The sequence below is a fragment of the Onychostoma macrolepis genome, chromosome 25 (assembly GCF_012432095.1).
Source record: "Onychostoma macrolepis isolate SWU-2019 chromosome 25, ASM1243209v1, whole genome shotgun sequence".
Classification (NCBI taxonomy): Eukaryota; Metazoa; Chordata; class Actinopteri; order Cypriniformes; family Cyprinidae; genus Onychostoma; species Onychostoma macrolepis.
Window position 1 is genome coordinate 12593348 of NC_081179.1, and position 17019 is coordinate 12610366.

General features: G+C 34.3%; 1 protein-coding gene across 12 annotated transcripts in view; it reads left to right on the forward strand.

The window, feature by feature from the left end:
- The window catches only part of ppip5k1b (diphosphoinositol pentakisphosphate kinase 1b), a 35619-nt gene that overhangs the window by 14137 nt on the left and 4463 nt on the right, over window positions 1-17019 (forward strand). For 4 of the 12 annotated variants that reach the window (XM_058767235.1, XM_058767241.1, XM_058767234.1 and 1 more), the window contains 12 exons: window positions 2893-3014; window positions 3414-3596; window positions 3680-3821; window positions 3928-4151; window positions 4235-4362; window positions 5603-5726; window positions 5818-5925; window positions 5999-6115; window positions 6244-6381; window positions 7539-7635; window positions 9170-9277; window positions 10430-10492. In XM_058767235.1, the coding sequence (XP_058623218.1) occupies window positions 2893-3014; window positions 3414-3596; window positions 3680-3821; window positions 3928-4151; window positions 4235-4362; window positions 5603-5726; window positions 5818-5925; window positions 5999-6115; window positions 6244-6381; window positions 7539-7635; window positions 9170-9277; window positions 10430-10492 (1554 nt within the window). The remainder of the gene's footprint in view (window positions 1-2892; window positions 3015-3413; window positions 3597-3679; window positions 3822-3927; window positions 4152-4234; window positions 4363-5602; window positions 5727-5817; window positions 5926-5998; window positions 6116-6243; window positions 6382-7538; window positions 7636-9169; window positions 9278-10429; window positions 10493-17019) is intronic. The other 8 variants (XM_058767236.1, XM_058767238.1, XM_058767240.1 and 5 more) reach the window with 6 other exon arrangements.

Genomic DNA, 17019 nt, shown 5'->3' on the forward strand with positions numbered 1-17019 from the left:
TATTGGCTCCGATACTGGCATTCGTCTGACTGATACCGATCCAAATCCGATATTGTGCGTATACTATTCTGTGTTATTGTTAAGCCTCACGAAAGCAACAAAAACATAAAGCGGCATCAAGTTTTCGTGCACTAGAAGTGTTTCAAGTGTTCTGAAGCGGTTTCATAGTTCAGTGTGAGGTACAGATGAATATTTAAGTCATTAAATTCAAGTTCACATAAAGTCTTCTCTCCGCTGTCTCTCATTCTCCATTCAGCATTCAAACTGTGTGTCACGTTCGGTTACGACAGTCAAAACGATGAAACTCTCTTCAAGAGCGCATAGTAACTGAAATTTAAAACTGTAAAAAGAAAAGGCTCAAACTATTGTACAGATATAATACATTACGCATCAATAGCTCTGTCCTTTGTGCTTTGAACTTTTCTATGCTGCGCATAAGCGCTTTGTGGCGCTCTGTATTGGAGCCATACCCTTTCGTATTATAATACTTTTGCGCAATTAAAGATTATTAATAGACTTTCTTGTTCTGTCCTATCTATCATATGTTGCTGCCTTCATTACTGTGCTATACATTTAAAAGTTTGTCTTTTAATTTATAGTATATATTTATATAAATAAATATATTTACTTGTTTTTCATGAATGTATTTTGCAATGCAAAGATCAATGTGTAACATTTTACCAGATTTAGTATTTTTAATCAGATTTAGATTTGGTCCCCACTAAATAATGTTGTTTCACTAAATGTTGAGATTTTATCAAATTGAGCACCCATGATTCTTCTAGACTAGAGTATCTTTTGCTGCTGGATTATCCACTAACCTAGTTTATAATAGTATTTTTTGTCATAGATTAGGATTATATATTTTTTCATTTGTTATTTTTCATTAAAATGAAGTTGTCTATATTTAGTATATTGTGTTTAACACTCAAAAGAGTGCTGACCAGGTCACCACACAGAGGTATAGAAATTCGACATTGATTTAAAGAAAACTGCGCTGATATCGAATCAGATCGGAATTGGACGATACTCAGAGTTTTCAGGATTGGATCAGATCGGTTCTGAAAAAATGGTATCGTTGTATCCCTAGTTTTTAGGTAGTAGGGCAATGGTGCAGTTTTTCAAAGCTTTGGGCAGGAAACCTGTTCCACCTGCTTGTTCAGTGGGCTTGGCATGCAAAAGCATGTAGGGGCAAGACTTGAGAGGAATGAATACTTTCTTTACCTCAAGTAGCACTTTTAACTTTCAATACTCCAGCACAATAACTTCTTAGTCGTGTTGTGGATTCTTTCCTGTGTAGTTCTATCACTTCCCCCTGGACCTCGAGTTTGAGTCCATATTTGCACGCTGTAACTAAATGAGTGTAACTCAACTCTTAAATGTCAAGAGTTCACAGACTTACAAAGAACAAACCATTTTCTCTCATCAGACTGAGTCAGCAGCATTTTGTAATGCTGGTTAATGTGGTGTTCTTTTACCCTGAATTGTTAACTAGACAGCTGCAGGTCCCTTGGCTGTGAGTCCCCTATTGACTGTGGTAAGAAGGGATTTTGGAGTTGTGTGTGGTCTTGATATTGGGTTAATGCAACATCTGCCCCATTCATCAATTTAATTCCTTAACATCCATCTCATTAAACTAATCCAAACAGAAGGACGCCACAGGAACATTCCATGCTTTGCTTTTGCCACGGTTTTGTGTGGAAGATTCCATGATATGGACATTGGTCATACTTTGACATGCTGGGATAAAATATCATAGTTCATGAGTTTGTTTTTTGAGTAAGTTTATTTTTGTGGGGCGTAGAGAGTTTGAAATTGTTGTATTTTTTTTTTCTACAGATTATTTTGGAGATTTCTTTAAAAACCTTAATTAAACTACTGTGCCATCATTTCAACAATCTGCGACATCAATATCAAGGCATGCCAGTCCAATATCTTAGGTGGAATAAGACAGTGTCATCCAGATCTTTCAGATGGGTTCAACTTTCTTTTTTATGAAAGACTGTTAACACTACATAAGAAAATAAAAAAAAACATGCTTTGGGCATAAAAAGTCATATTTATGGGATGCAAAATTACATACTACTGTAAAGCATAATTATGACAAAGTCTAAATTATGATTTAATATGTAGTAATTAGATTTTTCATCTCATAAATGGCTTTTTGTCTCAATTTCAACTTTTTTTCATAATTATTACATTATTATTGTGATATTTTGTCATAATTATGACTTTTTAAATTATTTTTATTATGTATGTAGTATTTAATAGTAACTAAATATGCTTTACCAAATTATGATTTACCTTTTTTTTTCTTATGTGGTGGAAATGGGTTACATAAATGCTACAGGACATGTTCTTGCATTCAAAACCAGCTTCATGAAGCACATTGTACATCTCAAAATTGTTAAAAAAAAAAAAAAAAAAATTTGTACTTGCATTGTAATGGCTAAATATCTCCATTTGACACTTGATTACATGGACAAAAAGAACGGATGGACCACAAGAATGCATCCTGTGTGAGTGGCAGTTTGTTTTAGGGGACTCATCTGTTCTCTCAAATGGACATTCTGGAATCTTAAATCAGAGTTGTTTGCTACTCAAAAGTGCAATGCAACACTCATGTGAGAAGCACCTAAACCTATATTGCCGGATGCTTTCAACAGTGTGGATCCATTGAAATGCATGGATTTTTGATTTTTGTGGGGAAAATCTTCAGCCAGTTGGTTGTACAGCACAGTATGTAGGTTTGTAAATGGTGGTTTTGTAATGTGAATGTGTGTGTATACTCAGGCTCTTTCATTCCTATGGCTCCAGGATATGCACATGCATCTGGAGCTCTGTTCTTGTAATTGCTGTTATTTCAAAGACTGTTTCTCTATGCTTTTGCAGGCGATTATGCCGGCTTCCCTGGTTGTGGCCTTCTCCGTTTACACAGCACTTACCGCCATGACCTCAAGATTTACGCATCAGACGAGGGTCGTGTGCAGATGACTGCTGCGGCTTTTGCAAAGGTTTGTTGGGTTTTGTCTGCTGGGTATGTTGGTGTTACATAATGCTTTTAGATAGGATTGATATAAACCACAGTAGCGTTACAGTGGCGCTCAAAAGTGTGCTGTTTTGTTTGTTTGTTTTATTTATTTTGTTTTGTGTTTTTATGTATTCTTTGTTTTATTTTTTATTTTTATGTTTGATTTGGTTGTCTTTTAAAATGTATTTTTGTCTTTTTTCACACTTTAATACTGTTTTTACAAAAAAAAAATTATATGTAAATGATCTATTATTTGGTGCGTCTTACATTTTATTTGTTTATTTTTTTCAAAATCGTATTTATTATATCCAGATTTTTTGTTGCCCCCACTGATTATTAAACACATTAATTCACATTTAATTTTACGTGTGGTTGTATTCAGGGTCTGTTAGCACTGGAAGGAGAGTTGACTCCAATCCTCGTTCAGATGGTGAAGAGTGCCAACATGAATGGACTGCTGGACAGCGATAGCGACTCTCTCACTGACTGCCAGCAGAGAGTCAAAGCTCGATTACATGAGATCATGCAGAAGAACAAAGAGTTCAATGAGGAGGACTACAGCAAGGTGAAGCGTGTTACAACTGCTTATTTAAAAATGTCTCTCAATCTCAGTCTAACTAAACTAGTCTTAAATTTGTCCTCTTTAAGTTGGCTTCAACAAGCAGCCCATCTCTGGTGAACTCTATGGGGGTAATTGTCAATCCAGTCAGTACTTGTGACCAAGTTCACACGCTCATTCAAAGCCTTACTTGTCAGATCTGTAAAAGGCTGGAAGACCCCAAATCTGCAGGTTTGCCCTCTTTTTTGGCTTCTTTCTTGCAGTAGTTTTGAAAAAAAACGTAAAAAAAAAAAAACTAAAAACATATTTTTATTTATTTATTTATTTCGTTTGACAGATCTGCAGCTATACCACAGCGAGACTCTGGAGCTCATGCTGCAGCGCTGGTCCAAACTGGAGCGTGATTTCCGCATGAAAAACGGTCGCTATGACATCAGTAAGATCCCGGACATCTATGACTGTGTGAAATATGACACCCAACACAATTCTTCTCTGGGTCTGGAGGACACGCTGGAGCTTTTCCGTCTGTCCAGAGCACTTGCAGACATCATTATCCCACAGGTAGAGGAATCGATAAACGTGGCAAATAGTGTTAATTTATTCTCGTTTATCTTGCTGTTAGCTGCATACACACTCTCTTTCAGGAGTATGGAATCACTAAAGCGGAGAAGCTGGATATCGCCAGTGCCTACTGCCTGCCTCTGGTCAAGAAGATTCAGCTGGATCTTCAGAGAACACATGAGGACGAGGCCGTCAACAAGCTGCATCCACTGTGAGTCTCTGTACTGGGGTACAGTGCCTAACTCTTTGACAGAGTGAAGGATAAATCACATTATGCATACTATACTGTACATCTTGTATAGTGTGTTAAATTACTATTAGTACAGTCCACTTCAGCATCCATGCATGCTTTTTTGTGGATATTTTACTCACAACCCCTTGTGCTTTTTATGTTTTCGTGTATTTATGTGTTTATTGGCCATAGTTGGTGCTTTGATGAAAAGCCTTGTCATGTCATTTATTAATTGATATCCATTTTACTTGTACTAAATGGTGAACCGTTTTTGTCAACAAAAATAACATTTTTGTTTTTTATTGGCAGTAATACGTAAAAAAGAAAAAGAAAAAAAGTGATCCTAACTTTACCAAACCAAATTTGTCAGCATTTTGAAAATAGTATAATTATTTATAGATTTATTTATTTATTTATTTTCAATATTGTTGATATTGATATTATGTTTTGATAAATGTTTATCATGCCATATTTATTAAATAATTATACATGTAATCTATGTTAATATTTATTAAATGCAGTCAATTTTACTTCTGCACTAAAATAGCATAATATTGTCAGCATTTAAATTTTTTTATTTTTTGTTGACGATGTGTCAAATAACTAGACTAAAGTAGACTAAATAACTAAAGTTTTTTTTCAACATTTTGAAAAATGTATAAATATTAATTTGTTTGTTTATTTTCAAAAGTTTTGATATTTAAAGATTTTATTTTGTTTGTTTTAGACATAGTTACTGTATTTTGATGAAAATCTTTGTCAAAATGTAGTTCATTTTGCTTGCACTAAAATCCATACAGATTTTTTCAATGAAATTAACATTTTTAACACACTTTTTTTTGTTGTTGTTGTTGTTGACAATAGTATTTAAAATAGCAAAACAAACTTTAGCAAACAAAAACAAATGTTACAACATTAAAAAAAATAAAATAAATAAAAATTATATTGTTTATTTATGTTTTTATATTGTATATTTATTTATTTTATTTATATTTTATTTGTTGTTGGTTAATAGTAGTGCCATCATAGATAGTTTTAAAATTGCTGTCGACTTTTGACATTGCTAGTCTGTCTTAATGCATGCTTAAAAGTTCCCTTTTTTCCATTAAAACCATGCAGTATGTACTTCAGCTATCATATTATACAACCTCACATTGTTGTAGAAGCTCTGCAGACCCAGAACCTGTGAGTGATCAAGTTGTGTATTTCATCCCTCCTGGTGGTTCAGGTACTCCCGGGGCGTGATGTCTCCGGGTCGACATGTTCGAACCCGGCTGTATTTCACAAGCGAGAGCCATGTACACTCCCTGCTTAACATCTTTCGCTATGGAGGCCTGTTAGATGTGAGTAAACAAGCATCAAACATGCACATGATGCCCCGCATCATGTATAATGCAGGTTACTACTTGTTTTTTCTTATCTGTGTCTGGTTAGGAGCAAAAAGATGAACAGTGGAAGCAGGCTATGGACTATCTCAGCGCTGTAACCGAACTCAACTATATGACACAGATTGTTATTATGCTGTATGAGGACAATAACAAGGTATGAGAGCTGGTGTCAGCTCTATGTACTCAATTTCGTTGCTTCTTTCATATGCTGACGTGTGTGTCTGTAGGACCCCTCCTCAGAGGAACGTTTTCATGTGGAGTTGCACTTTAGCCCGGGAGTGAAGGGGTGCAAGGATGAGGATAATGCACCAATGGGTTTTGGCTTCCGGCCTGCTTCTTCCGAGGTATGCGTTTCAGTCGCCCCATTTATTTTGGACCACATTCCTCTGCTGAACCTTGGATTTTATGTACGACTTTCTAAGAAATATTGCTTGCTAGACCACTTCCAACACTTCCATTTCACATGTAACAGAACCACGAGAAGCAGACAGACCCAGGCAGTCTTGAAGACCTTTCCCAAGATGAGCCTGACAGGGCCGTGCTGACTGAGCCAATCAGCATTCAGAGGAAGTCGCCACTCATTCGAGGCAGAAAAGCTGGATCTATGGAGGTAGAGTACTGTATTATAGGCTCTTTTAGTAGGCTTTAATTTCCTTTATTTGATTAACTGCTGCCATGATAAAAAAATGGACACAAACGTTTACTTTAAATGAAATTCATTCAACTGTGTGGTGATCATAGTGCAATGTAAATGGCACCAGGCAAATATCAGTGAGTTTTGTCAAGACCATATAGTCTAATCCATGAGTTTTTGATGGTACTCTGTCAAAATTTGAGAAGAAATCGAACGTGAAATTAAGGCTAACACTTTACTTAAAGCCATTATGTATAATGCATTATAAAAGTAGTTTTAAAGCCTTGTAATGCACCTTTTAATGCATTTTACAATCTCATGAGTAATTGTAACCACAGTTAATACATTATAACACTTATCAATTCATTGTTACATAATGCATTTTAAATTTGGTTATATAATATTAATAATTAAATAATTAAATTGCATTAATAACCCTTTATAATGCATTAAACAAAAAGGCTTTAAGTAATGTGTTACCAAATTAAGATATTGATTAAATGTTTTGGATGACATTTTAACAATATGCAATTATTTAATTTTGGAAACAATTACAGTTATATTTCATGACAAAATATTGATAATAAAACAGAGTAATATTTTCTCACATAGTATAACAATTTCAAATGTTTGAGCTCTGTAATATATTTATATTTTTTAAATTAATACTTTTATTGAGCAAGGATACCCTAAATTGATCAAAAGTGACAGTAATGACAATTATAATGTTACAAAAAATTCTGTTTTAAAGAAAAACTATTATTTTTGCCTTTCTACTTAAATAATCCTGAAAAAACGTATCATGGTCTCAACAAAAATATTAAGCAGCACAACTGTTTTCAACATTAAGCATAAATGTTTCTTCAGCACCAAATCATCATATTATGATTCCTGAAGGATCATCTTTGAATCTTTGAACGGTTGTGTATATTTAAAAATATATAACATTTATATTCCTTCACAGGGGTCATCATACAGGGGGTATAATTTAAAAACTGAATAACAAGTTGAATTGACTTAGAAGGAATGTTTGTGCTGAAACAATTAGCAATGCTGTTTTGTGTATATGTCTCTTTTTTAAAAATTGTTTTTTTTATGTTTGTACGTATGATTTTGTTTTCCTCTCTTTGCAGGCTCTTTCAGAGAACAACACTTCTTCTCGAGGACTGGCGTATCGCATCTTCCCATCAACTTCTCGTCAGTCACCTGAGATCAAACCCAGCGGGCTAGGTGGGATTTACATTACACTTGTGTTGTTTTCATGTGGCACATCTCTCTGTCATCAGTCTCATTGGAAAAACCTCTCAAGTGACCTGTCCCGGTTGACCGCTTGTTTCTGTTTAGCGCCAATGACACAGTTCAAGGACCCTGCTCAAGTTTATTTAAGTCATGTGCGTCGAAAATGCGTCCATGCTGCCAGTAGTGGTCTAAATATGGCTGCTGGCAGGGCCTTCTCTGCTATTCTTGTCCATACTATTTCTATCTCCAAAGAACATTTACAGGGTGACAATGCAAGGTTTCGTAGGCTCGACGTTGCATAATGTTTAGAGATTGTGGCTAATGTTGTTTGCACCTCACTAAACGTTTAAAGCATGATTTGCAGATCACTATTTTTTTAACTAAGTGCATGTTGCATTTGGCATGTCTTTCATTTGAGCTTTTAAACAAGTGCTGTTTTTTTCAGTACTACCCTCTAGTGGTTGCAGTTAGTGATGTGCTTTTGTTCTTTTAGAGCCAAAGTCCTTAAATTACATTTGTCAGTGTTTCACCCACCTGCACTGGCAACATATTTATGTTCCCAGCAGAAGACCAGCAGTTTTAAAACTGGGTTTTCTATAAAAAAAAAAGTTCTCTATATGCCTGGAATAGAGCTTAAAGGAACAGTTCAGCCAAAAATGAATGTCGAAAAATGGGTCAGTGAAAAATGAAAGTGTCCAAGATGACAAAATCTTTAAAAAAAATCTATTTTAAAATGCTTGTGCAAAGTTATCTGCATTCGTTTTGGTTTAATATGGTTCTGAAAAACTTTTTAACAAACATTTACATTTAAGTACTTAATTTAATAAGAATTTAATAATTGTGGAAAAAAGTAAAAATGATAAACCAAAATGATAATAACAAGTACGTTCCAAAGTTAGCCTAGTAGTTATTTTTTTTAGGGTAAATATTTTATACCTATTATGAATTATTAATTAATAAAATTTATGTTTTAATTAATAATTTAAAATGTACATTTTTCCTACATTTGCATTTAGACTTCATTTTGGCAATTTTTATCTATTTCTTATAATATTTTAACAGATATTATATAATGTATTTAAAATAATAATATAATATTTATTTACATATTATACTTATTAATATAAAAAGAGTATTATAAAAATATAAAGTAAAAATTATTTATAGATTTATAGTAAAATTTGAAATATTAACTATTTTAATAATATTCTGAAAATATATATTAAAGATAGCACTAAATTACATAATCTTTTTAAAAAATGTCATCTTTTTTTTTTTTTTTTTTTGACAGTTGTTACCGTGGTATTTTTTTACTTTATGCCCTAAAACAAATAAATGTATATAATTTACATTTTAATTCAGAAATGTTTTAGAATAGATCATTTAATTTTTGGGTGAACTATCCTGATAACGTCTTCAAATGTGAAGCTGCATGTTCACATGTGAAAACTAACCACTACTAACCATCGCCCCCCTCCCCTCCCCACCGCTCCACCCCACGGTCTCCCTCCCTTCCCACACGCAGGCGCCCAGTGTGCGGGCCTCTTCAGCGCCTCCTTCCCCAACCTGAGAGACCTAGCACGAGCCCCCCGCAAAAAACCTTCCTCGATCAGGAGTCTGTCTTCTCAAACCGGTATGTTCCAGACACACACACACAGGGTTGTAACGTACCTCAGCCACCTTTTGACCTGAAGATTCAAATTATCACAAACGTCCCAGCCATCAGTTCTTCTGCATAACTTCCAGATATTCCCATTTTACTTCATTCAGTGCAACAAATAATGTTGATTAGCATTCAATATTCCTTCATCCTAGTGGCTTTTTTTCAGCATACTTCATACTTGAAATTTTAGTCTAGCCTTCAAAGACATCCCAAATCAAGTCATTACACACAGCAGGAGCTGTTCCTAAACTATTTGCTTCCAGCTATTTATCCGTGTCTCTCGTAGGAAAATTAGGTTTCCACAGTTACCGAATAATGTTATAACTAATCGTTTGTCACCTTTGCTACCTCCAAACTGCTTATTTGTATGCTGCATGTGCATGTAAACAAACATTTGTTTCATAATTTGCTAAATTGCACACATTTGCAAGCTTTTTTTATGCAAAATGGAAACATTTTGGTGTCCTATGACATTTCTGAAAATGTGTTTGTGATGGATAATATCCATGGCAACACAAATTATTGCTTTTACCACAATCTCTAACTGATATTATGGTTATTTTCAAAACATTTATTGGACGTTGCACTCCAATTACATATGTGGAAACAAATGCATTTTCTCTGTCCCCGTCAGGATTAAATACATTATTTGAAATTATTTATTATTATGATTAGTATTCTTGTTTTATTATATTTATTATTATTAATACTTATTGAAATGAATGTTCACTACTCACTTTCTTAGCAGCATTAATAGTTTTGTCCACAGGGTGTTGCTGTGTCTCTGAGATATAGAGGATTACCTTGTGTAAGACATTTGAAATAGCACCCAAAATACTGCCTTGTCATGCTGCATCCAAAAGGATGCTGTAGCACAGAGAATTCTGGGTAGTTTGTTGTGACATCTAATTGTTTTTTGTTTTGTTACTCAATCTCCACATTCAAGGGCAACATCTGGCCCCACTGTTACTTTAACCTGCTTGTTATAGATGGTTTTACGAGGAACAGAAAGATTGCATGATGGTGGGAGGATTTAAAATGCTGGTGGTTTTGAGTAAAAGCGGAAGCTCACGAGGGGCGCAATGACACGAGTAATGCCGAATGCCTCTTTTATCTCCTCAGAGCTGCTCTCTATGCCGGCAGTAAAGAGATTTTCTGTGTCGTATGCCAGGCATCCGACTAATGGTATGTTTGGAGTTTTTGAGTCCGTGTTTTTTTTGTTGACACTCTCCTGCATGCCCTCTGCTGCTGCTAGTCTTCGTAATTTAGCACCGTTTGTGATTTTTGTTTAATTTACTTTATGAATCGGGAAGGCTTATCTTCACCTTTTTCATATAGATTCACAAGACACGCCCATCTTAATTCATTTCTCCTTCTGATTGGCTAGATGCATGGGTTGTGTACCGAATATATCACTCTGGATATATTGCTGTTTGTGTGGAAAACCTTGTGAACACCTTTCATGTTCATCCACTTGTTTTAGAAATGGTTAACCCTTCCACCACCATTACTGCTTTAATGATCACATGGCATATGTTACGTCTTCATTGCAAAAGAAATAATAGTCTTAATCAATATAAAATAATTAATAATTATATAAATATTTATTTGAGGAGGAAAAACTGCATGATATTAAGACTTTTCAGAGAATTAGTTTTTATTTATTCATTACTAGAATTAAAACCATAAAAAAAATGATTTCAGCTATTTTTCAACATTTTTCATTTCAATTTCTTTTAGTTTGATATACTAAAATAAATAATAATAATAATAATAATAAATATATAAATAAAAACACTCTCAGAATGAATGAATTCATTCATAGAGACCGTTTTAAAACTACTAAAAATGGAAAAACAACACAATTACTAAATATTGTGAACTGAAATGAAAAAAAAATGCTGATTCAAAATATTAATAAAAACTATAATACTATCTTCAGTGATACTAAAATAACACTGCAGTTGTTTTAATTTATGCTTTTAATATCATGTGCAGTTTTGCTTCTCGAGTCAATGTTTTGTTTTAAATAATATAATTTCTAGATGCTAATGGGGTGAGGGTTAACATCTGTTTTTACTTTAATCATTATCTTGATTGAAATGAAATTTATGAGAATGATTTTCTTTTATTTGAACAAACTTGTTTATGTATGCAGGGCTTTATAGTTGCATGATCTTATTGATTATTGAAATGTATGTCAAAGCTCCAATTAGTATTTACAAAGTGTTTGACTTTGTTTTTGGTCTTACATTTCGAGACTTTTGAGAGACATTTAAGATGATCATTATATTCACATTCACAGGTTTGCTCATGAAGCAAGTCTGTTGCTGAGGGACTGAACCCTTATAAAATGATGCATATGTTTAGCACAAGGCTTTGTCGAATGTGGGCGTCTCTGTAGGGATTTGAGTTCAGACGGGTTTCGGTGAGGTTGAAGTGTTTTTCTCCACACCGTACAGCATAGGGAGGAGTTGAAATGATATAACTACTTATTTCATTTGACAGTTTAGCACTGCTTGAGGGAAACTCATTTTTGCCTCGAGTCTCAAAACCCTTCAGACAGACTAACCATGTGTTTCCTATCAAAATGTGCCTGTCATTTTCCCAGCCATTAAGCATATTTGTCAAGACTGAGGAAGATTTACATGCTGTCAGCATAAAGAAAAAAAAAAATCCTCTCTTCCCACTGAAATGGCGTTAGTAGTGCATCAGGACTAGGTTTTACATTGTGATAATTTGTAGTAGAATTGCAGACTCTAATACATGATGCAGTTGAACTTGTTGACCTACTGTTGAAAAACCATTTCTATCCAATTTCAAGTGGATAGAAATCCAAATCCAAGTGAGAAAAATGTTGGGCTGACCCATTTAAGCTGCAGATCACGTACTGTACGTACAGTACAGACTAAGTTAATCAAGTCATTAAAATCAAGAACACAGAAAACAGATGCAGCCTGCTGTTTTATTGAAAAATAAAGTAAAAACATCTTCATTGGGAACTTCGACCCTTCAACCAAATATGTGTTTTGCACTGTTGATGTCAATTATTTAATTTGTTATTAATATTGTAACATTTAATTATTGTAATTTTGCATCAATAGCATTTTTGCATTATCGATGTTAGTTAGTTATTTTATTTATTATTATGACATTTAATTACTTTTATGTAATTATTATCAATTATAACAAATCAATAGCATTTTGCATGGTTGATGTCCATAATTTTGTAATTTATATAATTAATATTTGTATAATTATTAAGTATTGCAATTTGACATCCATAGCATTTTGCACTATTTATGTCCATAATTTTTATTAATTATTAATTTTGTAATTTATTTAATCACTGTTTGTTTAAATGGGCTGCTTTTTCAAGCTAAAAACAGCTGTTTTAATTACAAATGATTATTTTGTATTAATTTAATTATTGTCATTTATTTGGGCTGCTTTTTCAGTCTAAAACAGATATACCTACACTATATTGGTTAGACGATATTGTGCATTATGCAGTAATATATTTATGCTCTTTAAAAATTAGTTAACCGAAGCACATGAAAAAATTGCTTCAGTGCAAGATTATTGCTGCTTGTTACAGCTGACTTTGTATGAATGACTCACTATGTTATGAAACATCAGGAGTGTTTGCATGCACTGTGAAACCTAATCTATTCAAATGTTTCATTCAAATACAAATAGCATAATTTGAACGCTAGTTGATAATGCAAAGAGCTTTGCTCAATCTTTAGGCTCTGTTCGGAGAGTTGGCTTCTTACAGGGACACTAATTGCACTCTAGTTGTCTCTGAAAATAGTTGTAGGTCCTGACAAAACCAAAAACATTAATTTCAGCTCATTAATTGTATGTTGCTGAGTCACTGGCAAAAACATCTCAGCAGGGGTTGAGGCAGAGGATCCTCATTGCTGTGTGCTGCAGTGGCCTCTCCTTCCTTCCTCCTCCTTCTCTTCCTCCTCCATCTCTGTCATCCCTTTGTTCCCCCTCAACCTGCAGTGTTTAGTTCCCTCCCGAATCCCTACGGCCCACACCATCCCTCCTCTATCTCTGCCACATCTTTGCTTACCTCATCCCTCTCCCTCCTGTCCTCCTACTCTCCCTCCTCTTCCTCCTGTTACTCAGTGTTTTCCTCCTGTTTCTCAGAGGATTTGAATGATTCTGCTTATCAATCTGACTCCCCATCCTCAATAATTAACAGTATAATTTACAAACAAAGCAATAGTGACTTTTTAATTCATAAAATTCACAAATTAGAAATAATTAGTACTTTAATTCCTGTTTTATTTAAATTGTAGTAATATTAAATAAAAGTATATATTTACTTTTTTACAAATTAATTCATAATACTTAAAAAAATAACACTACTCCTTACCTTCTTTCTTCTCCTCTGCTTTACAGTATTTATAATTTCTTTCTTTCTTTGATTGTTGATAGTTAATTGATAGTACTTTACTCATTACTCTTTCCTTTCTATCTTTTCCTCTGTGTTCCCTGGACATTTGTTATCCCTCTCTGTTGTTAACCTTCACCTCTTGCATCCATTTTTGTCCTCATCATCCTCTCACTCCTGTAGCGCTCTTAGATGAGCATCAGGTGGTAAAGCTGTTAGCTGGGCTCCATCACCTACAGCGCTGCTCCTACCACCTCCACCTGCTCCGTGCTGGCCAGAAACCCCCAGAAACCCTCTCTGGTCAGCACTCTTGTCACTTGCTCAGTCCTTCCCCTGCTTTCGAGTCTTATTACCTCATTTTTGACATTCACATGCAAAGTGTGTGATGCTTCAGCTTATACCAAAGCTTTACAGTTATCTGCTCTGCTCTTTTATCTGACTTCTTGCTCTTCTTCACTCAGTGACGTTTCATTCTTTGTGCTGTATAACATCTCATAACCTCTGTTCCTCTTTTCTTACCGCATGCCTGTACATATGGCTTGGTGAATGTGAAGATCACTTGCTTATGTTGACGTCTACATAGAGTAAGTATAATGCTCTTGCAGCTTTTTACGTGTTTATTAGAGTAACTTGATTGTCTTGGGAAATGGTAACATCAATCAGAAAAATTATGGACAAGAGCCCTGTAGTTACATTTTAATTTACCACCATTATTGAGTGTTCTCATGCTTCGTGTCCTAATACCCTCTTAACCATGGTAAACATCAATGTGACGATCAAATCAGTTACCTCCAGTGGCATATTACTTTTATAAATCTGTAGAAATCAAATTTCTGATGTTCAATTTAAAATTTTATTTCAAATAATTGCTGTTCTTTTGAACTTTCTGCTCATTGAAGCATACTGAAAAAATGTATCATGGTTTCCAAAAATATTAAGCAGCACAGCTGTTTTCCACATAATAATAATAATAATAATAATAATAAGAAAAATAAATTAATGTAAAATAAAATAAATTATATATTAAAATTTTTACAGAATATAAAAATACAGAAAACATAGAAGAAGAAAAAAAATAAAAAAAAAAATATATATATATATATATATATATATGTATGTGTGTATATGTGTGTGTATATGTACAGGTGCTGGTCATATAATTAGAATATCATCAAAAGTTGATTTATTTCACTAATTCCATTCAAAAAGTGAAACTTGTATATTATATTCATTCATTACACACAGACTGATATATTTCAAATGTTTATTTCTTTTAATTTTGATGATTATAACTGACAACTAAGGAAAATCCCAAATTCAGTATCTCAGAAAATTAGAATATTGTGAAAAGGTTCAATATTGAAGACACCTGGTGCCACACTCTAATCAGCTAATTAACTCAAAACACCTGCAAAGGCCTTTAAACGGTCTCAGTCTAGTTCTGTAGGCTACACAATCATGGGGAAGACTGCTGACTTGACAGTTGTCCAAAAGACGACCATTGACACATTGCACAAGGAGGGCAAGACACAAAAGGTCATTGCAAAAGAGGCTGGCTGTTCACAGAGCTCTGTGTCCAAGCACATTAATAGAGAGGCGAAGGGAAGGAAAAGATGTGGTAGAAAAAAAGTGTACAAGCAATAGGGATAACCGCACCCTGGAGAGGATTGTGAAACAAAACCCATTCAAAAATGTGGGGGAGATTCACAAAGAGTGGACTGCAGCTGGAGTCAGTGCTTCAAGAGCCACTACGCACAGACGTATGCAAGACATGGGTTTCAGCTGTCGCATTCCTTGTGTCAAGCCACTCTTGAACAACAGACAGCGTCAGAAGCGTCTCGCCTGGGCTAAAAACAAAAAGGACTGGACTGCTGCTGAGTGGTCCAAAGTTATGTTCTCTGATGAAAGTAAATTTGGCATTTCTGACATTTTACAGACTGATCGACTCCATGCCACGCCACATTGCTGCAGTAATTCAGGCAAAAGGAGCCCCAACTAAGTATTGAGTGCTGTACATGCTCATACTTTTCAGTTGGCCAAGATATCTAAAAATCCTTTCTTTGTATTGGTCTTAAGTAATATTCTAATTTTCTGAGATACTGAATTTGGGATTTTCCTTAGTTGTCAGTTATAATCATCAAAATTAAAAGAAATAAACATTTGAAATATATCAGTCTGTGTGTAATGTAGTTTCAATTTTGAATGGAATTAGTGAAATAAATCAACTTTTTGATGACATTCTAATTATATGACCAGCACCTGTATATATGTATGTGTATATGTGATTTTTGAATAGTTATTTTGAATATTAATACACTTCTTTCAAAAACATAAAAAAATCCAGACTTCTGAATATTATATATAAAAATATTTGTGTAACCTGTGTAAGGAACATGAATGTGCATCAAACCTTGCTTGTGCACATAAATCATTCAAAGGTATTGTGTTTTTATTGCGTGTGTTTATTGCATGCATATGGTGTGTACAAACTGCATGACTAGATTTGCTATGCAAAACAAAGCAGCTCTTTTGAATCTCAAAATGATTTGTTCATAAATCAGGACCGATTCGTTCAGAAAATTCTACTCTCTAACAGTGACCTGCTTGCAAAAGTTCTCAAGTTACACAAGGCCACACAGTTCAATCTGATTACCAGCTATTATAAAGGACAGACAGACTACAGTGCAGCCGGCTTATGAGATAAAGAAAGCAAGCTTTTTTTTTTAACAATATGCAAATCTTTCATATATTTTAAAGTGCTGAATTAAACTGCTTCTGAGTAACTGTTCTTTTTTGTCATTATTTAACTGGGAAAGCGTACCACTTCCATTTACACACTTTCTCTATCATCATCTAGTTCTGTTACCGCTAACCTAAACCCATTAGCAAACGAAGAAGTAATTAAATCCATTTCAGTATACTGGGGTTATTAAAGTGTGATTCTCCAGCATTGCACTTGTTTTATGTTTTAAATGACAGTTTCTCTAATCTTTTTATTAGTTAGTTAAACATGTAAAGCTTCTAATTGGTTTATTAGTCTGCAGCAGTCCGCCCTAATTCTCTCTGCGTTAAACTGATAATGCCTTGCAAACGAGATACAAAACACTTTGTTAGTGGACCGAAGTTCTAGAACTTATTAATTTTCATCAAATTAATTGTAAAGATTTGTCACAAGCCGACATGGAACATTGCGATTCCAGTTGCATCATGGTGCTGTTCCATCTTTGAGATTTTCTGGATACCCATTGGCAAAATAGTGTTGGGTTGTGTTTATTTGGCCATACAGTGCTTGTAGGTCACAAGAGGT